The 25815-nt window shown below is 38.3% G+C and overlaps 1 protein-coding gene across 7 annotated transcripts in view; it reads right to left on the bottom strand.

Annotated features, from left to right (window-relative positions):
- Nucleotides 1-16252: 16252 nt before the first annotated feature.
- Nucleotides 16253-25815, bottom strand: part of kcnq2a (potassium voltage-gated channel, KQT-like subfamily, member 2a) — a 43136-nt gene continuing 33573 nt past the window's right edge. For 2 of the 7 annotated variants that reach the window (XM_026153182.1, XM_026153185.1), the window contains 6 exons: nt 22990-23037; nt 22691-22708; nt 21825-21930; nt 20491-20622; nt 18908-19001; nt 16253-18793 (listed from right to left, as the gene is read on the bottom strand). In XM_026153182.1, coding sequence (XP_026008967.1) covers nt 17945-18793; nt 18908-19001; nt 20491-20622; nt 21825-21930; nt 22691-22708; nt 22990-23037 — 1247 coding nt within the window. In that variant the 3' untranslated portion in view covers nt 16253-17944. The remainder of the gene's footprint in view (nt 18794-18907; nt 19002-20490; nt 20623-21824; nt 21931-22690; nt 22709-22989; nt 23038-25815) is intronic. The other 5 variants (XM_026153183.1, XM_026153188.1, XM_026153186.1 and 2 more) reach the window with 3 other exon arrangements.

The following is a 25815-nucleotide window of genomic DNA, read 5'->3' as shown; positions in this document are numbered from 1 at the left end:
AGCACTGTTGCCGCACAGCAAGAAGGTCCTAGGTTCAATTCCACCATCAGGCCGGGGTCTTTCTGTGCATGTTCTCCCTGTGTTTGCGTGGGTTCTCCCCAGGTATTCTGGCTTCCTACCTGTCCATGGGGTACCCTGCCTCTTGCCCCATGACAGCAGGGATAAGCTCCAGCGACCCTGAAAAGTATAAGTGGAAGCAAATGGATGGATAAAATAAAAACATCAGTCACACAGTTCATCTTACTTAGCTCCAAAAATGAAATCAAAATAAAGTTATTACAAAGACACTGGCTATTTGCTATACTTCAAAGATACTCTTGAAGCTCTGTGCAAAGTGTATAATCAGGGATTATCTTCACTTTGAATGAAACATTGTTAAACATCTGAAAGGCAACATATATCACACAATATCTTTGCAAACAGCAAAAAACTACAACTACAAAAAAATAGTAGCCCCTACAAGTTAAAATAGCACCACCTATTTTAACTTCTATGCTGCGCCGCCTTGTTAATTTCAATATTCATGTGCCCATTGTTGTGTCTTTCAGTAATGCCTACAGATTGCCCAGTTTAAAGAGCACCCCATGCTGATAGCTTTAATTAAATGGGGAATGCTTAAGTGCAGCCTGAGTGACTAATGCTGTTCCCCTGATGTTAAGGTTACCATCTGAGGTCCGGTGGGAGTGGGCTCTCATCAATACCTCAGCATGTTCTCAGTAGATAAGTGCTAGGTTTTGCTCCCCTTAGACACAGAAACATCAAGTAGTAACGATTGACCACATGACACATGCTTGCAACAATTTTCGACTTATTTTTAACGCAATTGACAATTAGGTTTTGGCCAATCAGTCTGTTTTTAATCATGTAAAGTTACTTTTCATTTGATTCAGAGTGCTGTGTAGCCAAAGCCCTTGGTCTTGACATATGCCTCCTAATTCATTTGATGAGTCCTGGGCAATCATGCCTTCAGGCTCTTATCCAGTGGGACTTTTAATTTAATGGAAGTTTTTTTTTTAATGATGTCCAAATAGAGGGGCCAGCTGTTTTATCCTGTCTTTCTACCAAAAGGAGATGGAAGCAGAATTTCAAATGATATTTCAAATCGTTATTTTGGGGATATTGTGAGTAATAATATTTATGTACAAGAAGATCTAAACCAAAACCAAAAATGAATGCGAGACTCTGGGTGTCTTTGTTGCTCCTAGCGATAAGTGCTTCCTCATAAATGTACCTCGAGTCAGATTTATGAGTCTTCATCAAGGTGTTCCCAACCAAGAAGCTTCCATTTCACAATTAAATTTATAGCTTAGCGTAGTGGCTCACTTGTTGATTGTTACTTAGCCCCACTATGACGCAAGAACTAAAGTGTGTGTCACACAGACTGTGCCATGCATTCATTATGTGCATTAAACAATCAAGCTGTGATGGGGGAAAAACCCAGTCGCATCAAGGACAAAGTCTAGAGTGAAAATACATTTGTTATAACCCTAAAATATTAGGTGACTACCATACCACTGCTGAAAAGGAAAGGATAAATCCAGTCTCTCTTCACATTTGTTCCATGTTGTCTTTACTATCAACAGTATTGCAACAATTTGCATCAGAGAAGGAAAGGGAAAAATTATAATCAGGCTGTGCTGAAGAGTCAGTCTATGGGGTCTATACATGATATCGCTATAGTGTCTTCAGCCCTGATACATCTCCAGGAGTATCCGTGACAGAAAGTACCCTGCAGTCTCCATGACAACCTAATGAAAAAAAAACATGCACAGACTGTATATACTGTAAAAGTTGGATGTAGCGACGGTCCCTTGCTGAAACCTGGAGCTGAGCATCTTTGAGTTTTGAAACCAGATGAGATGAGCGAGGGCTGAATGCGGTCAAGGAACATAGCATGCTCGTAGTAACTTCCACATTCAGCTATCACAGACAGATGAAGCTGCCATTGAAAATAAGATTAGAGAATTAAATGGTGACAACTTCACAAAATGTGTTTATTTTCACACCTGCGAACGCCTCAGCTGTCTCTGTCCGTGTTTTTTTTTTTTTGTCCACATCTGTCTTTTCTTTTTGAAAGAGCAAAAATATGATTCATCCAATTTGGATGCCAGCTGTGATAATAATTACAAGGTGAGTTTGTCTCTGTTGGCGGAAATGGAGAAGACGTCGAGATATTAAAGATGGATGAGCGATAATTGTGCTGCTGAGCTTGACGAGACATCCTGGGGTTGCCTATCGTGTTGTCCCCCACCACCCACTGTGATGCGAGATGTACATGGCAGCACTGCCAACATTTTCCTGTAAAAATGTAGTTAGGTTTATAAAGTTTAGCATTAATTGTTTGATTTTTTTTCTTAAGCTGTGTAGTTAAACCAAGGACAGGTGGTGCATGCACCATTTGGCTCATAGGCGGTCAGTACCTCATTTCTAATAACCAGGGTCAGTTAAATTCCTGCTAAATTCCTGCTTTATATACGATGTTTGAATTGGCTGAGCAGTGCATATTGGAATATCCAGTAGGCTAGTAAAAGGTGGGAATATATCTCAGCAGTGCAGCAATTTCTGAAGAGTACCTTGAATGCATTAGTGCCTTTCCAGGAAGACAGATAATTATGAATCTCGCACTATGTTAAACCTCAAGATTTTTATATTATACAGCATACAGCAGAGCTCTTCCAAGTAACTCTAATGCATCAGTGGTCAGACCACATCTTGCTTGTTTTCTCTGTAAGAGTGCCTTAAGTCATTTTGAATCTGAAAGTGTCAAGAAAAAGCAAAGAGGCTATGAAATGTGCTGAGTTTGGTATTCCCATATCCAGCATTTCTCATTTCATGTCATTCACAACATCTTAAAAAAAGATACAGGATTATGGGGATTGCAATTCAGTGCAAACCCTCCGTCTCGTCTTCTTTTGGGATGGCGAGCCGAAAGCTGGGAAAAACCGCACGTTTATCAGACCAGATCTTTAAAAGTTGAAGGACTCTATGCTGACCATCCTTTTTCAGATCCTTCAGGCAAGCATTGTGTATATGTGTGTATTCCTGTGTGACCTTTTATGGCCAAAGAAGCAGCTTACACGTTTTGAGATACAATACGGCTTAAAGGTACATGTTTCCAAAGGCAACGATAGACTACAAATGAATTCACCATCATCAAATATGGAATGGGAAACAGGATGATACCTTTAACAATAATTTACTGAAAAAAGAGATTACACCTGAGAAGCTTCTAGTGATAAAGACTTACGTGTGAGATGAAGTTAATTATTAAAACCAACTTCTTTAAAATATTGCCCTAATAATGCCTCCTGCAGAAGTTGCATGCTGTGAACAAAGTTAGATAGCAATGTATTACCTTTAAATGTCATGCTTATGGCTCTGGAGAAACATCTCCAAAGTCGAATATGGATGTTGTCAGAGTAAACTGTGAAACACCTGTACCTTGTGACGTAACCATTCAGCATGGGGCTAATGAACGAAACTAAGGAAAGAAATGCTTTTTTTAATAATGTAACTAAAGCCGTAGCATTACCAGAAGCATTGAGGATAATTTATGGACATATTAATGCTAGGTGCTCCATATATTTAAATAAAAGCTGAATGGTGCATATCACTGCCATCATCTTAGGCTTTGTTTCTTTTATTGTGTGGATGCCTTAATAGGCATCCACACTATTGAGATCCTGTTTCTCTTTCTTCTTTATTATTATTCCGGGTGTTTCCGTACACTTTTTGCCGTGGATCTACTTCCACAATTTTTGTGCTATTTTCACCGTTCAAACTCTAAACTGTTCTGCTCTTTCTGCTAATGCCGGCTATGACTTTTGGTGTTTATTACTATTATACTTTTTAAAATATTACACTTTTTTCCTTTAATTTGTCCCATTGAAATGAATGGGAAACTTCCACAATTCTGCTAAAACTTTCTTGTCTTTGAAACTTAACTACTGCCTCATACTTTCACCTAGAAACTCCATTCAAACTTTAAAATGTTCTCAAATGATTTGGCTATTCCTGTACGATTCAGCTTTTTCAGATCTTCTACCGTTTTAATCTTATCTCTCTTTGAGTTTTCAGTTGCAAAATTGTGATTTTTCAGAAAATACATGCGTTGCTATGGTTGCTATGCAATTAACTCAGAGGGGACAGTGAAACTGTTTGAATTTTCTCTTCATGTCCAAACAACTTCTTGCTACTCGCTCAATTTCCACTCAAGCCCCACAAATTATACATCAAAACGTAGGTATTTTTGCTGGCTTTCAGAAAATGTCACTATCATTGTTGTGGGACTCATAGATATTTTGCAAATCTCCTCAGAGTAACACAAAGTCAGAAAACTCTCCATATAAACTTAATGGAGAGTTTGTTCAAAATCACCGCTGGATTTCTCTAATGAGAGGCATTTTCAAATTGTCATATCTCCTTAACGAAGCGAAGTTAAGACATGAGGCTTGTCCCCGTATATGTTCAGACACTCCTGACACTCACAATTCAAGAATTTCTTTCTCACCTATTACCGTTCTGAAATGAGTTGGACTTGTTTGAGGGTAGGAAATTTGTCCCTCGCTCAGATTTCATCAGATTTCAATCTCTGGAAATGAACCACTTTTTTCTCTCGTCATATCTTTTTGATGGATTTCCACAGAGCCCTGAAAATTTCCATGACTGTTCACCAAAGCCTGCTGTTTCTTACGGTGAAAGAATGATTTTGATGCTCCATATAGATTTAGAGTTACCAAAGGTGTTTTGAGCGCAAGTCAAGGCAGTTTTTGCTTCGCCTCTACTCAGTTACAGTGTATTACAAGTCATATATCTTTAATAATTTATGTTTTATCTCTGAATTATGAAGACCTGAAGATTCCCCCATCTCTTCTGAATAAAACGATGCCTGAATGACCGTTCTAGCCTCTACGGTTAGGAAATTATGGCCATTTGTTCGAGGGGAATCCTGAATGTCAGAAATACACTGAAGAAAACTCACACCTCTCTCTGTGTCTGTGTCTGTGTGTGTAAGGGCTGACTACAGCAGGTGCAGCTAATTTAACTGACCTACATATACCAAGCCCAGACTCTCCACAGATCCTTTTCCCTTTACTGTCTGTGTATGTGTGTCTGTGTATCAATATTTCTCCTATGTTTAGGTATTACTCCTCAATCATAGTATTTCTGCTAAAGCAAAGTACTTCTACTACATCTTAGTACTTCTGCTAAATCATAGTATTTCTGCAAATTCATAGTATTTTTGCAAAATCATGGTATTTGTGCAAAATCATGGTTTTGGGGCCAAATATTTCTGTTATTTTATAATATATGTGCTGAATATATTATATGTGCCAAATCATAGTATTTATCCCAAATTATAGTATTTATGCCAAATTACAGTATTTCTGCTAAAACGCAGAAATAGTACCTTTTAGCAGGAATTTCTACCAAAAGATAGTATTTATGTTAAAACATAGTATTTCTGCTAAACCAGAGTATTCCTGCCAAATCATAGTATTTGTACTGAAACATGGTACTTCTGCCCAATCATAGTATTTGTACTAAATCATAGTACTTGTGCCAAATCATAGTATTTATACCCAATCATAGTATTTCTGCTAAATCATAGCATTTGTGCCAAATCATGGTATTTGTGCAAAAACATAGTATGTCTGCAAAACCATAGTATATCTCTTATGTTATAGTATTACTACTAAGGCATAGTATTTCTGCCAAATCATAGTATGTGTGCCAAATCGCAGTATTTATACCAAATCACAGTATTTGTGGTAAAACATAGTATTTCTGCCATATTGTGGTATTTGTGCAAGAACATTGAACTGTTATGTTATAGTATTACTACTAAGTCATAGTATTTCTGCATTGTTATAGTATTTGTACTAAAACGTAGTATCTCTGCCAAGTCATAGAATTACTGCAATTTCATAGTTTTTTTTTAGGAAATCTGTTATGTTATAGTATTACTACTAAGTCATAGTATTTCTGCCAAATCATAGTATTTGTGCCAAAGCATCGTATTTGTATGGAGTCATAGTATTTCTTGTAAATCATAGTATTTCAATCAAATCTCAGTAGTTGTTGTTAAAACGCAGTATTATTGCCAATCATAGTATTTGTACCCAATCATAGTATTTCTGCTAAATCATAGCATTTGTGCCAAATCATGGTATTTGTGCAAAAACATAGTATGTCTGCAAAACCATAGTATATCTCTTATGTTATAGTATTACTACTAAGGCATAGTATTTCTGCCAAATCATAGTATTTGTACTAAATCATAGTTCTTGTGCCAAATCATAGTATTTGTTGAACATCATAGTATTGGAACCAAAACATAGTATTTGTCGCAAAGCATCGTATTTGTATTGAGTAATAGTATTTCTTCTAAATCATAGTATTTCAATCAAATCTCAGTAGTTGTGTTAAAATGCAGTATTATTGCCAAATCATAGTATTTGTACCCAATCATAGTATTTTTGCCAAATCGTGGTATTTGTGCCCAATTAATAATTCTGTTATGTTATAGTATTACTACTAAGTCGTAGAATATCTGTTATGTTATAGTGTATCTGCGGAATATAGTATGTGTGCCAAATCGTAGTATTTACACCAAATCACAGTATTTTTGCTAAAACATAGTATTTCTGCCATATTGTGGTATTTGTGCAAGAACATTGAACTGTTATGTTATAGTATTACTACTAAGTCATAGTATTTCTGCGTTGTTATAGTATTTGTGCTAAAACGTAGTATCTCTGCCAAGTCATAGAATTACTGCAATTTAATAGTTTTTTTTAGGAAATCTGTTATATTATAGTATTACTACTCAGTCATAGTATTTCTGCCAAATCATAGTATTTGTGTGAATTTGTATACTGTAATATCACTGTATTATGTAGTGGCTAAGTAGGGGCTGTTTACTAAGTGCATCAGTGTAAATAGGTCATCTCTTGTGTTGGAGTGCCCTCTTGTGGCGCCTTTTGGGTAGTGCCTTAGTAAACGGGAACCCTGTAAAAAGTGGCATCAGACTGATTTGTAGTGGAGGAATTTGTTACCAGTTTTCTTAATCTTTAATCTGTATGCATGTTGTAATGCATACCCTGTTCTTAATCATAGAAACCACACCATATCACCTCTCCACATCCTCCTACTGTATGCCATACCTCCCTGTACCATCCATCTGACCGCAATAAACTCCACCTGTGGTAATCTAATCCCTGGATGTCAGCCTCTCCTTCTGACCGAGGATAGTTATAGTATTTGAGCCAAATCATAGTATTTGTGCTAAAACATAGTATTTCTTCCAAATCATAGTATTTGTGCCAAAGTATAGTATTTCTTCCAAATCATAGTATAACTGCACAATAAAGGTTCTTGAGCCACATCAGTGTTTGTGCCAAATCTTAGTATTTCTTCTAAATCCTAGTAATTCTGCTCAATGATAGAATTTCTGCTATGCTTTAGTACTTTTTTCCTAGATTGTAGTACTTCTGCTAAGTCAAAGTATTTCATGTAAATCATAGTATTTCTACCAAGTCCCAATGTTTCTGCTAAATCATAAATAATGTTTTAGTACAAATTGTATGATTTGGTGGAACTTTCTGTGTTCCAGCACAAATGCTATGATTTGGCAGGAAAAAAATATTATTTAGTATAAATACTAAGTTTTAGCAGAAATACTATGTTTAAACTTTAAAAAATTCTGCTATTCCTGCTGATGTGTGTTATGACTTTTGACCATTGAAATGAATGGAACACATTATCAATGTGGTCACTGATTTTGCATGATGGGCTGAGCTGTGTTTTACCTCAGTGAGATAAGCATCCGTTCTCAGACTGGGAGGCCTGGGTTCAAATCCAGCTTATGGCAACATTTCTTTCACTTAACAGTTAAACTTTTTTTAAACTCTTTTCAACACAAATTTCATCTTTTTCACCCCTTTTCAGCAAAATTTTCAGTTTTTTTAACCCCTTTTCAGCACAAATCCAAACTTTTTCAGCTCTTTTTCAGCAAAAACCTCTTTTCAGCAGAATTCTGCTCATTCAACTCTTTTCAGCAAAATTTTCAGTTTTTTCTGCTGTTTTCAGAAAAAAACTCTTTTCAGCAGAATTCTGCTCATTCACCTCTTTTCAGCAGAAATTCTGCTGATTGAACTCTTTTCAGCAGAATTTTCACCCCCTTTTTTTGCCCAAATTCTGCTAGCACAATTGTCAATCTCTCCACCTTTTCTTTGTGAGAAAGTGTTTGGCTCAGTGAGCTAAATAGCTGCCCTTTGACCAGGAGGGCCAGGTTCGAATCCTGCTCAGGGCAATGTTTTTTGTTTTCAGCTTTTTTCAGCAGACATCTTCAACATTAAGGCATCCACACAGCATTTTCGCAGGAAATGCAAATTTTTCTAGTTTTAGATTGTATTTTGTTTCTCCCAATCTCACATACCCTTTAAAAACCTGCCAATTAACTAATTAACTGAAAAAAATTACTTTATTTTCAGTACATATAATATTTATGTCTCTATGCAATATTAATATTCAATTCCACTTAATTCAGTTCACTTTTATTTATATAGCGCAAAATCAAAATAACACTTGCCTCAAGGCGTTTTATATAGTAACGTGAAGACCCTACAATGATACAAAGAGAACAGAGAAAACCCCAACAATCATATGACCCCCTATGAACAAGCGCTTTAGCAACAGTGGGAAGGAAAAACTCCCTTTTAACAGGAAGAAAGCCCCAGCAGACCCAGGCTTAGGGAGGGCGGCCATCTGCTGCGACCAGTTGGGGTGAGGAAGAAAGGAGAGAGATTAATAAAAACACACACAATAAAAAGAATATACACTATGATCTCCGTGCTCTACATGGCCACCTCTCATAATGTAGCTAAGGTTCACTAATAACTCTTTAACCTTCAGATGATTACGGCTCAAGCCTCGTGCAATGAGACTGTACAGTTACCTTCTGTCGACTCAGTTCAAATCAGTGCTGTGTGTATTACTTTTTTAGCCTTGTTCCGCATGCACATTTATATACCTACTGTTTAAGCTTTGAGTGCAGGTTTTGCTCCAGTGCTCTCAGTGCCAGTTCATATTGAACAGCAGGCAATATTCGTTTTTAATTCGTTTTTAATTGCTAACAATTTATTTTTCTGTGCTTTGCTCATAATTTTGAATTCAAGCCAGTTTAACTATTTGTAAAGTCAGATCTTGCCAACATCATGTTGTTATATTTCAACTCAGCCTCCAAAACTTTCTGAAAACTTTTGTTCCTGGTAGTAATTCATGTTATGTTTTCATCTCTGCAACAGATTCAAGCAGCTGTTACAATAGACAGTACCCATTTGTATCCAGATGATTTCATTTCAGTAAAATCATTGACTTGAGTTATTATGTCTTTGCATGACTTTGTATGCTATTCATGGTTGCATCAGAAATCTGTACATACTTGTTTCACCTCCCTGTGCAGTCTTTGACAGCTGTGCACTTCACACTTCACACTGGAATTGCTCCAAGCCCTTCAATTTGCCTATTTTAATGTTTTCACATCTTTTATGTGAGCTTCAGTTCATATGCTCCTCCCATTCTCGGCCTTCTTCATTCACGTTTATCTCATTTCTTATTTAAAACAGCTGACTGGTTCTCTGACCTTCAGCTTGTCATTCTCCTCACATGTGAATATCAAGGGAATAAAAAGAAGGACCTCCACTCCCTCCCACCCAAAAGCCTTTAGAGCCTTCAGACTTCACTGGCTTTATTCAAACACTGTCTCTATCCACAAATGCTACTAAATGGCCCATGCTTAGAGAGCTTTGAAGCTCATTTGAACCTCTGTGAAATTACATTAACTCAACATACGCCAATCAAGCCTCCCCCCAGCATTAATCACTAAATCAGGCCAGGTCACCACGCACACACTTTAACTTCTGCCAAGCTGTTAATTAGAGCTGGCGTATCGCCAAGGAAATAATCAAGGCATCAATAAATTATCAAATCATTTCCTATCCGAGACAAAACCCTGCATTATCCTCCACCTCACAATCACACTGCCATTTTTACGCTGCTTAATTTTTCATTTGTTTGTTTTCCCTCTTTCTCTGTTATTTGTACCGCTCTTACCCTTCTCTTCTTCTCTTTTATTCCAGGTGAATAAAATTTAAATGCTACTGAAGGTGTGCAAAGCCATTAGGATGAGTGCATTGCAACCAGCTTCTGAGAATTTGACAATCCCTTCACATGATTAATAACCCTGAAGTCATTGCCAGACTGAAGCATCTGATGGTCTGCTTGAAAGATAAAGTCCAATAGCCCAATAGCAATAAAATCTGCATCTATTAGATTGCTACCACTGGCTCAACATATCCTGATGACAGATCCTCCTCCTGCCGACTAAAGAATTGGCTGACGGTTCCTCCCTTTTTGCTGCTTAGCCAAAATGGTGGCCATCAAAGGCTAGGCTTTGTGACCATCCGGGTACTCAAAGTGCATTTCATGTAGCCACTGTGAAAGCACTGGTGCAGTTAGAATAAAAAGTTGAATTCGATCCACACAATTATTCTGAATCTGTATGGATTATCCATGTCACTCTGGCCTAATTCATGCTTTAACTTCCAAATGCAAGAGTGCAAACTACTGTGGTTCATAGAAATAGCATACATGATTATGCATTGTGTCTAGCTTCTGTAAATACGTAAATATTTAATGCGTTGTGTCAAGCAGATATACAGTCTGCTTGGTCTCTATGGTTTCCAACTAAGGAAATCATTGTATTAAGTATTTCTTTTAGAAATTGTCCAGTTTCTGGTCTTGTGATGTGGTTGCCACATTGAAATCATTGCCTGCAAGGTCAGCTTTCACCCAAGTCCATGTCTACACAGCTCGTGGTAGTCATTTTAGCTCAGTGTGTGCTCACTGAAAACTCTTTTCCGTGTTTGTTTTACATGAATATTGTTTATTTAAGCTCCTCTTATAAATAGAAAAATTTTATTGTTCTTTATTATCATTGCTTCGTTGTTTACTTGGAGTTTAATTATTTTTGTTAGCTTTGAGTGAAATTATGTGCTGTTCATAAATAAGGATTTATTGGGCGACATTGATGATGGACTCAGCAACTCTTTTCTTTTTATTTTTAATGATTTTGGGTTGTCTTATTTATCTTGTTTAATGCCGTAGCTTTGTTAAGACAAATGAGTACAATCCTTATATGGTAGTATTTGTATAAGTCGGGGTGTAAACTTAAATACATTTGCAAATGCGCATATGTGCATTTGCAGAACCTCTTGAAATCCTAAATATAGTCAAACAGAGCAGGAAGGGCAGAGAAGGATGTGATGCAGATGATGCACTGCATCGCTCTCCCTAATGTCCCTGAAGATTCATTAATTTGTGTGAAGTTATATAAATAGTTGAGTAATAATGATTGGCATCTGATATTATTCGACTTAAAGTATGATATGAAAATCTGTCAGCTTCGTTTTACAGTTTCAGTCTTCACATTACCCATGATGACAGATCTATTCAGTTTTACCTTAAGAGCACAAACAAATTTTTAAAAAGTAAATAGACCCGAATGAAATTATCTCCAAGTCATTTAAAACCTAAATTTAATTTTTTAAGGGTCATAACTTTTGAAAAAACATACTCATAATGAAATTAAATGTAAGCAAACATTTGTGTTGTGCATTCATGATGCATATTTAATAATATAAAATGTTATTTATATTGCATATTAAAGATGGTCATCCATTTGTTTCTGTGGTCCTGTTTCTAAGTTTTACAGGGGAGATGACAAACACAGGAGACTGTTCCAAAACAGGTCATGCACAGGAAGTCAATGGAACATGTAATACACATGAAGAATTACTTAAAAACACAATAAAGAACACAAATATATGTATTAATATGAAATTAAAAGACTGTAAACTCAGCTGGAAGGTTTTACAGGGGCTGTCTGAAAGACATTTTTCAAAGACTTTGTCCCAACTCCTGCTGGCAATAAAAAAGAATGCAGGTTTGAGATACTCCCATTATGGTTTTATTTTTTGGACCCAGAAGCTACATTCATCTCTTACAGCAGCGGCCCCCAACACCCGGGCCAAAGACCACTACCGGTCCATGAGAGTTGAGGCTCGGGTGTGAAATTTATGGTTTTCAGGGTTTTTATCGTTAACTTGGTTTCCCTGGGTCTTTTCCCGTGTTGTAGTTGTGTGCCTTATTTTGAAAAAAATATTTACGCGTTACCACAGTGACCAGAGATCATTAAGTGGCATGCAGAGAGGAGGACGTTACTCTCAATGTTGTTGGCGCATTTCAGGAGGGCGCTGCTAATAAAGCTATACAATTACACAGTGAATTCGTGTTTATTATTATATTTACAAAGTACCACAGTTTTTGTCTTGGTCATATCATTTTATTTTGTTGTATTTATCTGTGACACCTTAAAGGCCAGTCCGTGAAAATATTGTCTGATATTAAACCGGTCTGTGGGGCAAAAAAGGCTGGGGATCCTCTCAATGATTATTCTTGAAAGGAATTGTTTATTGAATTAATAATGAACTCAATAGAATCTGATTTAGTAAAGCACTATTGTCTCATGTCCTTCTTTTGTATACAGTCTATATGAACTCTAGAAATGGTTTGTATTAAATTCGTTTACATTTGAAATGAATGTAAAGCTTCTCATTTGTTTTTGAATCTGCATCGTTTCAATAAGGCATTCAGTCTACTTTGAATCTGCACTGAAAGAAACGAGCTCTGAGTTGCTTCTGTTACTGGGTTACAGTTGTTAAACTTCATAATCGATCATATTTCACCACAGAAAGATGGAAAATTTCTGACCTTCCCCCATGTAAACTCAAATCTCTTCTCTATTGAAAAATGAAGCAGCCTAGGCAATTACTACATTGTACACTGTAAGCAATTCAAGGACTATGTATTCAATAACGCCCACAAGCTACGGCAGTTTTTACCTGATATTATACATTTCTTTGTATAATGGAATGTAATGGAAGATTGATCTAGCTGAAGCAGTGTTAACATGAATATCCTCAGTGCTCGAAATAAATGATTTTGTTTATTTTACTAACTCAGCAGTTGTCAGACATTTTCTACCATGTTTGACTTCAGAAGTTAAAAAAAATCATACCCCATTAACATTAAAAATAATTTAACTTAAATATTATTGACATAAAAGGTAAACAAGATAGAGTCAATAAACTCTTTATTTTTCCCTTAAAAGAGTCAACCATGTGTCATTACGTTTCTCATCATGACCATCAAGACATTGTTTCCCTGACTGTGCATTAATCGATGCCACTGATAGAAACGCCTTTCATATTCACTGTGTATAGTGTTTTTACAGCGTCTGTGGACGGGGACCATTAATTACTGCTCTTTCATGACACATACGCATATTATTTAGTTTCTTCATGGAAATTTTTATCATTTGGTGTGAAACATATCCTGATATGACACAATCAAGTCGCACTGTATCATAATGAGGAAGGTGATTTTTGGCTTTTGTAGGTAGCACAGAACAAAATGAAATAGGAAAATGAGCACAACAATAATTCATGCAAGACGAAAAGTCAAGCTCTGTCAATCACAGAATATGCTGGCTCAGATTAAACTGCTTAAGCTGCTCTTGCTTGAATTTTGTTGCTGCTTTGTCTAAAAGACGCTTTGCTATCCACCTCCACCCCAGCTCCTCAATTTAATTTTGTGTCTGACTTATCAGTGTGATATTTGTTATCCTTAAATCCTGCTCTGTTTCTTACCGTAGTGGAGAGTATTCCACATGCTCTTCCCGCCTTGGGTTTTCCATTTATCTACATGGAAAGAAGAGCTTTCAACGCCTTAGGCTTTCCACGCTTGCACGTGGAAGGAAAAACAGAAGCATACTGTCACATATAATTAGGCTTTTCCAGTTTTAAACAAGACTATCTAAAGTGGGCCTGACTGAAATAGCATTTCTCAGTAGTTTGATTTTATTGATTATATCTGCTTCATGAAACCTTCACAGAAGCAGAGCAGAGGATGCTAAAGAAAAGACGGTAAGGTCAGTGAGTCAGATTCAAATACTCTTTAGAGTGTGGCCAAGTGGAGCCTCCAAGAGAGATCACCTCCAATGAAATCCACCATACCTTTGTCTTAAGCTTAACCACAGTAAAAAATAAATAAATAAAATAGCTGGCTTTGGCTTTGGAGCTGCAGTTTTTATTCTATTGTCTTACGGGAAAAATATGTTTGGTCACAACTCACAAATAGCCTGTGGAATACATGTAAGCAAGGTGTTCACATGCAAGTAAAGTTAAAAATAGTTATGCCAATTTATAGCCAGCTAATTAGTAAAGTCAGGCTATATATCAATGAATGTGTCATATCCCACCTCCGGTCTGATAAATGGACGACTGGCTTTCAGGGAATTAAAATCAATTCTGTAATTTTCTGATGATTGATGAAAAGCATCTGTCCATTCATACACGTCTGTCCTATGATTATGTATGTTGTGGTGTATGCATTTATTGGTTTCACCTATTTACAGCTTAATATTAGAGCCACACTCTTATGCCTGCTGAGTATAATGAAAATCCACTGCAATCATGAAGCAGTAAAGATTGCCTCTTGCCTTGTCTTGTTGAAATGCAGCCTGCATGTAATCAATGCAAATTGTGATATATGTTGCCCAATCTTATATTTACACAGCCAGTATTTCCTACCTCCACTGACCTGTGTGTCTGTATGTACACAGAGAGAGAGAAAGAAAGGAAGGTCACCTGTCTCTGCCCTTGTTGGACATTGATGACTTCTTGCTGATGCTATTTAACACTATAGGGAATACATAAATAAATGTTTACATGGACATTACCAGGCCAGACCTGGACACAAACACGGGTAGAGTCAAGGACACAGAGTCACTTCTGACAAAATATGGTTAAAAAAAAAGAGCTCATGAAATAACAAAAAACACAAATTAATTTACTTACACATGCAAAGTGCAATCTGTTCAGTGAGCACAAGCGTTATTTTCAGAAAATCTGACACTGTAAATGCGACAGAGTGGTTTAGGTGTTGATGAGGCTACTGGAAGAGCTACATTTTGAATCCTTTTCTGTCTGTGCAACACAGTGGTGAAACATGTCAGCACGCATGCAGTCCATCTGTTCTCGGTTTCTCTTTTGAGAGCACTTTTGTAATATTCGAGTCACTATTGGGTTTATTGATTGGCAGCTTTTCCACCATCCATCATCAAAGGGTGAGTCTCCTACGTCTGTACAGACTGTTTAAATTCCAATCCTCTCATCTTTGAATGAATGTCCTGTGCAGATTAAGCCAAGCAGTCCTGAGGATTCAGATTAAGATTAGCTGTGGTGTCGTGTTTTTAATTAGTGTTTTCCACAGCAAAACACAGACTTTCATTGTTTTTTAAGTTATTTGCCTTATAGAATCAGTTGTAAGTCCTTGTGTCTGCTGGTTGGTTGTCCTTTGGTCTACATTATAGGTGCTTAAACTGATTGCAATTCTCCAGGTGCTACCAAGAGTAAACAAGCCTTAGGTGCTGTGTCACCATCACTTGACTTTTATTAATGGGCTACTCCATTTCTATTTGTATCACCCTTTCAACTAAAATCCTGGCCTCACAACACTTAACAAATTGGCTGATCCTGTGACCTGCCTTTGCTATTTCACTAACAATAAATGATGGCTGTTAACCAATACTAGTTAGGTTGCTCAATAATCTGATCAGGTAATAAATTTACTTTTTGCTGATGTAGACAGATAAGTAGGACAATAAGTGTGTAAGTATGTGTTAGCCATGCTATATATTCAAAAGTATTTGGACGTGTCCATTTTTCCTGGCTTTTGCAGCACGTGTTTGATCTGTCACTACAACAAATGATTACAATAAACCATTTTGTTTATAGGCACCTTCGAAGACCTTCAAGACACTTTACATGCAATTAAGTGTCAAAATCAAAGTCTGGAAATAGGAAAACACCTTGAAAGTCTTTAAATAACAAATTGAACCAACAAACTAATAGAACAGACTATCTTAAAAAGATGTGTTTTAAGACTGGCTTTAGTTAAGGAGACAGTGGTTGGCATCCTTAGTTCCAGTTAAGGGGACTTGTCTTTCTGTCTTCAGTTCTTGGTTGCCATCTAGTGACAGATGTATTCCATTACACCATTTCCATAGCTAAAGACACCATTTCTCTTCATTTTAAAAAAGGCATCAAAAGACCGATTTTTAGTGATGCACAAAGTTTTATTTTTGAACAAGACAAAGGTGCAGTTACACAATGGTGCTGATCTACGGTATCATGTAAAACCCTACATGTCTTTTCAATGGGTTGTAAAAATCATGCCAGCAAGTTGCTTCCTGATTTTGCTGAAAAATATGGACCGCGTATTAACAGTCTCTATTGAATTACACTTCCTTGGTTATAATGTAAATGTTAAAATGTTGGCATTGGTTAATTTTAACAAGAACTGTTCATGCTTCAAAGGTTAGCATTATTAATGGCTAAATGTGCAACCTGAAACATCTGCTCTCAGGCCAAAGAACCTCCCATAACAATTTACATACACTACTGTTATAAAATGTTAAAAATGAAATTGTTGATTTGTGGACCTCTAAAATTTTGGTGTGGAAATAAGGCAACAATTTTAAAGGATGAGTTCTTGATCGCGTTGCTTGCTTTTTATTGCATTTCCTCATTTAGTCTGAAACTGACGTAGCATCAGAGAATCTAAATGAACGTTCAATGCACTGCAGGCTAAATACCATCATGTCAGTAACAAGTGAGAAAGTTTCACGTGCACTCAATCCAGCTTCAACACTGCATGCCTTGTGATAACAATACAAAATGTACAAGCAAATGCCCTTCCTGTTCCCATACCTGTGCAGCATTAAACATCTGCTCTTGTATTTAATGTGTATAGAATTTGATGAACATATTTACCCAGAAAAGAAGAGCTGTTGAAATTAGCAAGCTCAGGCTGCATTTACATGATTGGAATTCAAGCAAAGCTCCTTAGAAAAATTAAAACATAGCTTGAAACCAGTCATGCATGCACTTTTTTTAAATTAAATTCACCACTCTCTCTTACTGTATAGAAGAAAAACACAGTTTGACTGTTTGTCACCGTTTGGTTTTTGCAGCCTACTTAACACAGTCCTTAAATCAAACATTTATCATGCCATGCAGGTGGTTCCTTAGTGTATCCTTACAGAAGTATTCAGTATTACTTTAAGGGGAGTTCTTCCATAGTATTACATAAATGCCAGGCTGAATTAATAATGAAGCATTTTTTCTTTTTTTTAAATCAGCAAGAATCTAACTGATCATCATAGCTAAGGTTTTGGCAACATAACACCTCAAGACATCCTAAGGTATGGAAGTTATCAAGACACTACGTTAACCACGTGATAAGATTTCAACAGTCTCGCGTTACAAACTCCAGCAAGCTTTTGAATGTTAAAGTGGTCAGTGTTTAACAGAAGACGTGCTGAAATGCTACTCATACGTCTCATAAGAGGAACCAAAATGGCAATTCTCTTTATTGTTTCATACAAATCCACACTGTGTAAGTGTCGTCTCACTAAGTACCATAACGAAAAGGCTTCTTGTCTAAGTTAAAGAAAGGTTTCTAAACAGCTATTTAATCAAATTCTGAGTGGATACAAAAGTAACCGTAATCAAGCATTGCCAGTGAAGTGTTACATTACAAACTTAAATGTTGATAAAGGATGATCCCGTTGTTTTTGTGAGAACTCGTTTTTACTGTTATCGCAAAAAGACAACTGCACATAACCGCCCAATATAGTCTGTATCAGCCATCATCTACAGTGAGCCTGTGGCCACGAGGTCTAATGATACGGTCATGTTGGCAATCGGGGCATCAGCCTCTGTCACAATCAGCAGGTCTGCCAGCAGAGCAGTCCTTTCTACTTCAGCCCAGCCCACCCCCTCTCTCCACCTGAGACCTCTCCGGTGAAAGACAGAGGCGAGGGAGCACAGAGGTCAGAGTCTGTGTCCGACTCCCCCTCTGCTAGCAATGGTCTGACCCTGGCACAGAGTGAAGGTCCACCTCCGGCTTCGGGCCCTGCTCCGGCTCCCCCTCCTAAGCCTGTAAAGAACGAGGGCCCAAAGAAGTCCTCCTTGGCTTGGGAGATGCTGAAGCCGCTGAACGAGCGCTCCAGCTCCTCATGGTCAACCGACGGGATGGAGAGGGATGTGTCACTATCTACTGCGGTGACCTCTCGATGGCACCTGTGCCTCCTGTTGCGCCTCTTGCTGTGGGAGCCGCTCTCTCTGCCACTGCCACCCTGACCCGAAGAGGATCTGTCATGAGCTGGAGCAGGTGGAGGTGGGAGGCGGAACAGGGTGGGCGAATGGTCGCCGCTGCCACCTACTGGCGAAGGGGTGTTGGCCACGCTGCTGTTCCAGGCAGGCTGGCTGATGGGGTTTTGCAGCTGGTGCTGCCAGGAGGTAGAGGGGCGGCTGTTGCTCCCAGAGGGAGTACCAACTGATCTCGCCACGGATCGACCAAGTAAAGGGTCTTTCTTTTCCAAGGACCCGTCAGAGCATGGGACATCAGCTGCTGAGCATGTCTTCACCTCCTGTACCTCCTCCTTTTCCTCCTTCTCTTCTTTGCTCTCCTCGGGGCTGTGGTAAGGCGGGGCTGGATACGGCTCCCTGGAGTTGAAAAAGGCCTCTGTTTCGGAACGGGGGATACCCATACGCTGCACATACACATTAACCAGGAAGTCGAGTTTCCTGTCCATGCAGACCACCTGCAGAAAGACAGAAAACGGTGTTCCATCAGAGGAATCAACATAAGTTGATGTTGGCGGGAAAAGAAAAACTTTCCAGACTGACCTTCACAGACCTGGGTGAAACATTCCTACCTGCTTTTCCACTTTGACCAGACGTCCCATCATACTCTGGTCCTCCACAGCATCTCCTCCACCTTTGGGACCTTTACCAACTATCTGGTCAACTCTAACATTTAGAGAAAATAGTGTCATATATTAGATTATAATATGATTATACAAGTGTATAGTTATATGTATAGTAGATATGCTCTGTTTTGCCACAGGGTCTGACCCCAATATTTTTAACTCAAGAAGTTTGGGATGCCAAAATGTAGATTAGTCTTGCATTGAAAAGTAATGAAATTATTTTAGTGATGATTGTTGTCAAGCTGCAAATAAATATGTTTGAATGAATAAATGATGGCCTTACAGAAGGTGAACGTTTCCTGAGACACTACTGAGTTCAGGTGGATTGTGTGGACGCATGCATAATGTGAGTAAGACGATCTTTTTTTCCTTTTCTTTTTTTTCGTTTAACAAAACAGAGTCTAAACTGAAGGGACATTTTGTCTGCGGCCAAAATGCATCACTTGGCATGCTTCAGTGGTGCTTCATGCTTCATTTCCATTGCATCCTACTGGGGGAGCTCTCCCTCTGTCTTTCTGCTAAGAGAGCAAGCATTTAGCACTTCAAACCCCTCTTGAGCGAGGCCATGTGAAACGGCTCGTTAAGATTCAGTGAGCAAACGGCAAAATGTCTTTTTTTAGCCTTTCCTTGACAGCAGCTGATATCATTTGTCACCAGCGCTAACAGAACAACATCCTTAAAATGTTCTACATAAAGCAGTCTGTTAAGCCATTTCACTTATTAACTATTGCACCTGCACCCCTGCTTTCATGTATCACAATCCCGCTAGCTCAATGAGACATGTCAATGGCTTGAACTCAAAAGGGGTTCCATCAATCGAACCAGTAAGGTAGCATGTAACTGCTACTATGGCATAAGGAGGATAATGCTGATAAAATGGTCATTCTAAAGGTGCAGTCTATTAACCTAACCTAGGAACTTCAGTGGACTTCTTATGGCGAGGTGTTGTTGGGGGAGGCGGCCCCACAATCATATCTATCCTGGCAAGGCACACAGAGACGATATGAGTGCAATGCAGAATGAAGCAACGTGGGAATCACATCAGGTATGGAGAACACGTCTGCAATATATTCCACACACGAGACATACGGTGAGTCTGGCTTGTTTCATGGATGGAAAGTGTGTGTGATTCACTGATGGAATATATTTCTTGTACATGTTAGACCTTCAGGGGATCAAGGTGTGAGGAGCTCGCTTGTAGGAGGGAAAACTGACATAGAAAACAATGTGAATTAGACATCAGTGTTACATCCAAAATCAATCTGTGGCACGTTCAGAGCTGAAGGAGTGACCGCTAATAGGACATCAAGCTACCGATATATGTAACAGATCTGAATACAACACATGTATCTGGATAAATGAAACAGGCAAATCAATGGCTTGTGTGTCACAACATGTGTGTATCCAGTGACCACTAAAAGCACTTTGTTAGTAGATGAAAGCTCCACTGTTATATTAAGCTAACTAAACTAACTACTGACACATATTTCTTAAAGAAATGACTAATTCAAGAGTAAAGGACTTCTTGCCTGGTCTGCAGGTTCTTAATGCGCGACAGCATGTCCAGGTGACCAGCGGAGTATTGCTCAATCACGTCCATGACATCGTAGGGTCGCAAGCTCTCTTTGAACCTCCTCTTTGACACCAGGAAGCTCATGATGCTGGGGGGGGAGAGGGGGCGAGACATCGTTGTTAAACGTGTCACGTGACAGGAAAACAAATGACCAGATCACAGCAGACATTTCAGAATAACTCCCAAGAATTCTCCTGCTCAAAACAAACAAAAAGTGCAATGCGGAGTAAAATGCAAATGAAATATAACAAATCAACGGTTTATTTATTTAAATGATTAATGCTTTAGGAAAATATGATTGGTACAAACTGAATGCACACCAAATAAAGTCATTTGATCACATTGATCAGATAACATTTTACACTGTACGTATGTAACAGAATTATATGGAAAATTTACATGTAACCAACTTAAAACCAACATTTTGGGCATACATTTTTGGTAGCTGATGGTTGTCATCCATTTTACATTAAATATATATGTTGTCTCTCAAATGTCCACAAATGTGTCCTATGGCAGCTGTAATGCATGAGGTGAGACAGGTCTTTCATTCCCAACTTGTGAAAAGGGGCCTTTTGGTTTTTCACAAAATGTCATTTTTGCAATATGTAGCATAAAGTTGTGAAGAGCTCTATTTTAAACCACTTCTTTTAAACATAACCAAGCAGTTTATGATGACTAATCCTAAACCAATAGTTTTTGCTGTCTTCTGAATCACCACTACCTCCACATCCTACTAATGAGACCAGTTATTTCTGAGCATCTAATATCACTGAGGCTGATGCATCGAGGCACCAGCGTCAAACATCATGCACATCTCTGGACGTCAGCAGCAGCCGACACCCTGGCATGGCAACCAGTGTTGGTCAAGTTCCTTGAAAATCGTAATTAGTTACTAATTACTGATTACCTCTCCAAGAAAGTAATCCCATTACTTTACTGATGACTTATTTTCAAAAGTAATTCGTTACTTTATTACTTAGTTACTTTTCTTTTTAAATACACAACCTGAATACATAATAAAGCAATAGACCTTTCAGCCCAATTCTATTTTTTCTGCATAATCCATCATATAAAATCAAATCAAATGAAAAAGTCTCTTTTTAAAACTTGTCGGAATCTTTTAACTTAACTACATTCTAGCTAATAGTCCATCATTGTACATTATTTATTATTATTACTTCTTTAAACACTGAAATAGCTACACAGATGACCACAGATGTTATTTTTACACTACATGAAATAACCAATCACAGAACCATAAAAACCTCTTATTCAGAGAGTCCTTACCAGATTGCTCTGATTGCAACTTTCAAGCCTGGTGGTAACTCTTGAGTGAAGAATTCACAGTGGCAGCTCTTATCGTCACCAACTTCCTCTCCCGGAAGGCTCGCCTCTAGAAAGCAAATGCAAGGACACCCTTTTAAAAAAAATTACATCTGCTTCCGCATGACAAACGTCACCAGCAGAAGCAGAGCAGAGCCGTCGCTTTCAGCGCCAAAGGTGCAAGTGTCCGTGTTACAGTTGGTCTCAAGCCAGTTAGCCAGTTTGGGAGTGTGTGAGCAAGCTTCGTGGGACGACAGGTAAAAAGATTCGGTGCAGAATTGAAGGATAGTGCTGAGGTGATAAAGCTTTACTGTAACCTTCAAAGACAGGTACTCTCTTCCCACCACCAATTACAGATTAGCACTGGAAGGCTGGTCTACAGAATTTAAAGCATATTGCATGGAGTTGTCAAGGCCTAATTAGTGGAAATCAGAAATTTTCTGAGAATCTGGTAGGGAAAGTGAGGTCTCCTCATGCAAGCTAAAGCAGGGTTTGGGAGCATGTCTCTGGGTCAGTTTTGGATAATCTTGGCACCACTTGACTTGAACCCGTTTAGCTTAGCCTACTGCTACCATAAATACAAATGTATTACATGAGGTGCTCTAACAATCATAACAAGTAAATATGGAATAATTAGTTCCATGGGAGACTCTGCTAGACTCATGCCCTCAGTCATCACAGTGAGAAAAACAGCATAACAAAGGGTTCATGTCAAGTGAACATATCTCAGCAGATATCAGCATGCAGGTTTCTCAGACTGGGTGAAGCTGACTTGTCTTTGGATAATTTTCCCTATAGAAGTCAACCAACAAAATATCCCAATGCCTTACTTATTAAACCTTCAATTGCTGCAAAAAGAGAGAGAGGAGAGACATGGGAAAAGATTTGTTATGGATTCTAGCAGGATGAAAATGGCAGACAAATCAATTCCAAACATGGAAAACTGTGGAGTCTATTGAATGGTTTCTGGATCATGTTTGAATGGGCTGGTCTCTCTTCTCTTAGATTTAAGCTTACCAACTACATATGCTTCAAAGCTTTATATAACATGTATGGTAAACTATACAGCTAGACATTATAGACTATGTTACAGTCTTTACTGAAGACATGTCATGATGACTTGTCTAACCTGGAGAACTCTTCAGTCCAAAGTCTTCGTCCTGCATTTCAATCAGCACTTAAACATGCCATGAAGTGAAAGAAGAAAGACAGCTAATGAGAATTGGTTCACATTGCTTAACAGAAAGCAAAGAAATGGAGAGAGAAGAGAAATATTCTAATGATAGTGACACAGATGACACATGGATGCAGTGGGACTGTCTAGCACTAAATGATGACACCACACCACGACATCCAAAGTGACGGTCTCCTGAATGTGTTCTTAAAAATTTGATTTGTCATAGAAGTGACAAATTTTTGTATACATGAAGGGAACATACATGTCTGCATGATAACTCAGCTACAGTCTCCACATTGATTGCAACTCAAAGAGGTTTTGACAGTAACTTCTAAACTCACACAGCTGGTGAGCTGCTGACCTGGCACTGCTCTGCTACATGTTCACTGGCAGCAACTGAATGTTTGTCAGATAAACTGTTGATCATAAACAAGTTTTGCCAAAGTATTCTGTGGCTAAAAGTTTACTCGTCCTGGGCATGAATGTTATGGTAAGTTTTTGCTTTTATTGATTTCGATAAACTGTTCTTTTTCTAAGGTCAAGTGATTGTACAGCATATAACCAGTGTTGCCAACTCCTCAGTAAGGAAAATCGCTATTGGCTGTCCTAAAAGTCGCTAGAAGTCGCTAAATGACGTCATTGCCTAATTTGCATAATTGGTCATGCTAATCTAATTGTAACCTATGTTGTTGGAGAGAGAAATAACATCGTGGAAGAGACATAAAGTGAGTAAAAAATGCCTTAAATGCATTTAGAGTTTATTTAGAACTACAAATTAAATTTCTTTTAGCAATTATTGGTTTTTTTAATGTCACAATTCCAACCCTGCTCCTTTACCCGGGCTTGGACCGGCAAAAGTGACCCGAAATAGGCACTCTGGTGGAGTTACTTTGTGTGTGTGTGTGTTTATAAGTAGTTTTAAACCTTGTGATCCACAAAACAGCATAAGAGTAAAAGAAGAACTGACTGCGTTACAGCACCCGCTGCTTGTTGAGAGTAAAAGCGATACACGCTTTCACGTCTTTTTTAAGCGACCTTTTTTAGAAAAAAGGTCACTAAGGGGTCTGAAAACTCGCTAAATATAGCGACAACGTCGCTAAGTTGGCAACACTGCATATAACGGTATACCTGGTAGCTATCACCTAGCTTATGACATAATTGTGTCTGGATATTTAAACTTGTTTGTTTCCTGGTATGGACCTTATGGCTTTTAAGTAGAATTCCCAAATTTTCAATAAGTCTGAGTTTGGGGCTTTTGGAAGTATATTCAAAAAGCTTAATATCTTAATGTAATGTTAATACAGCTGAAAAATATATAGGCAGTCCTCATTTATTCATTTTATTCATCCTTTAAAGTACCAGTACTGCTGGCATCAAAACAGCTACAGAGCATGATGCTACCGCCACCATGCTTGACAGCTCATACAGGGTTGTTAGGTTTGAACACCTCACCTTTAACTCCTCCAAACATCTCTTGTCACTGGGGCCAAATAGCTCAACCTTTGTCTTGTCTGACAATAAAACCTTCCTCCAGAAGGCATTTAGCTTGTCCATGTGGGCAGCTGCATATTTCAGTTGAGCTTGATGGGCTTGATTTTGAAACAGGAGCTTCTTCTTGGCTGGTACCCCCTCAGTCCACAGTGATGTAAACTTGCTTCACTGTGTACCTTACAGCAGTTTCCAGTTAATGTCTGGTTTGAGCCTTTGTGGTTCCTGGGCTGTTCAGGAACATGCTAACTAATTTTCTCTTGTCTTATCTGAGGGTGACAGTCTGGGTCTTCCTCTGGACCTTAGAAAACTGGCGACACATCTGAATAACTTGTATGTTTAAACCGATTGTCCTGGAATCTGCAAGTGTTTAGAAATGGACTGTTAAACTTCAGGAATGGACAAATCCCCAACGATCAACTCTACTGAAAATTTGTGTGCTATGCTCAAAAGCTAGGTCCCTGCTTGGAAACCAACATGTTTAAATAAACTCTACCAATTCTGCCAGAAGCTTGTTGATGGCAACCAAAAGCATCTGGTCAAGGTGCAACTTCCCAAAACATTTAGCCAAATATTAGTTGAGGTGTATGTATACTTTTGACCCCGTGTGGATCTTATGCAGCCAATTCTTTTAAGAAAAAGTTATTATTGATGTATCCTGTACAATTCTGGACCTCAGAAACAGAACAGTTGAGAAAAAACATTAAAAACACACACTTACCATTTATGCCCATGATGAATGTATGTATACTTCTGGCAATGATTGTATATTGAGCTAGTGTTACTAGTAGTGTTATAGTTACATAAGATTTAGTTGGTTTTGTTTTCAGTTTTCTTTAATATAAATAATTTTGACTCCTAAAGTTTGGTCTCTGAACAAATAGCCAAGGTCATACTGGCTCAAATGAATTCCTGGAAATTTTGGGAAGTGCACTCAACTTGAATTCTTCTGGAACGTTAGATATCACGTTTGTGTATGCAAGCTAAATGTGAAGCCGGAGCACAGAGATGAGACACCGGAGGAAGCAGCAACCCGCTCACCTCTGCTTTCAGGCTCCATACAAAAGCTAGGGCCTCCATGTCCTGAATGTAGTTTCATATTCACAACACCCACATCTCTTTTAATAAGTGTCTGCCATTTTCTACAATTTTCATGATGGTTTGAATACAGTTTCTGAGGTTTCCCACCTACAATAATAGAATTCTCCAAGTCTCTACACTGTATGGCTGTGTATTCAGTTATACTACACAACACTACTACACTCATTCTGGTCAGATGATGATCAGTTT

This window comes from Astatotilapia calliptera, chromosome 20, assembly GCF_900246225.1.
Source record: "Astatotilapia calliptera chromosome 20, fAstCal1.2, whole genome shotgun sequence".
NCBI classification, from domain to species: domain Eukaryota; kingdom Metazoa; phylum Chordata; class Actinopteri; order Cichliformes; family Cichlidae; genus Astatotilapia; species Astatotilapia calliptera.
This window is presented reverse-complemented; position numbering and strand designations above follow the sequence as displayed.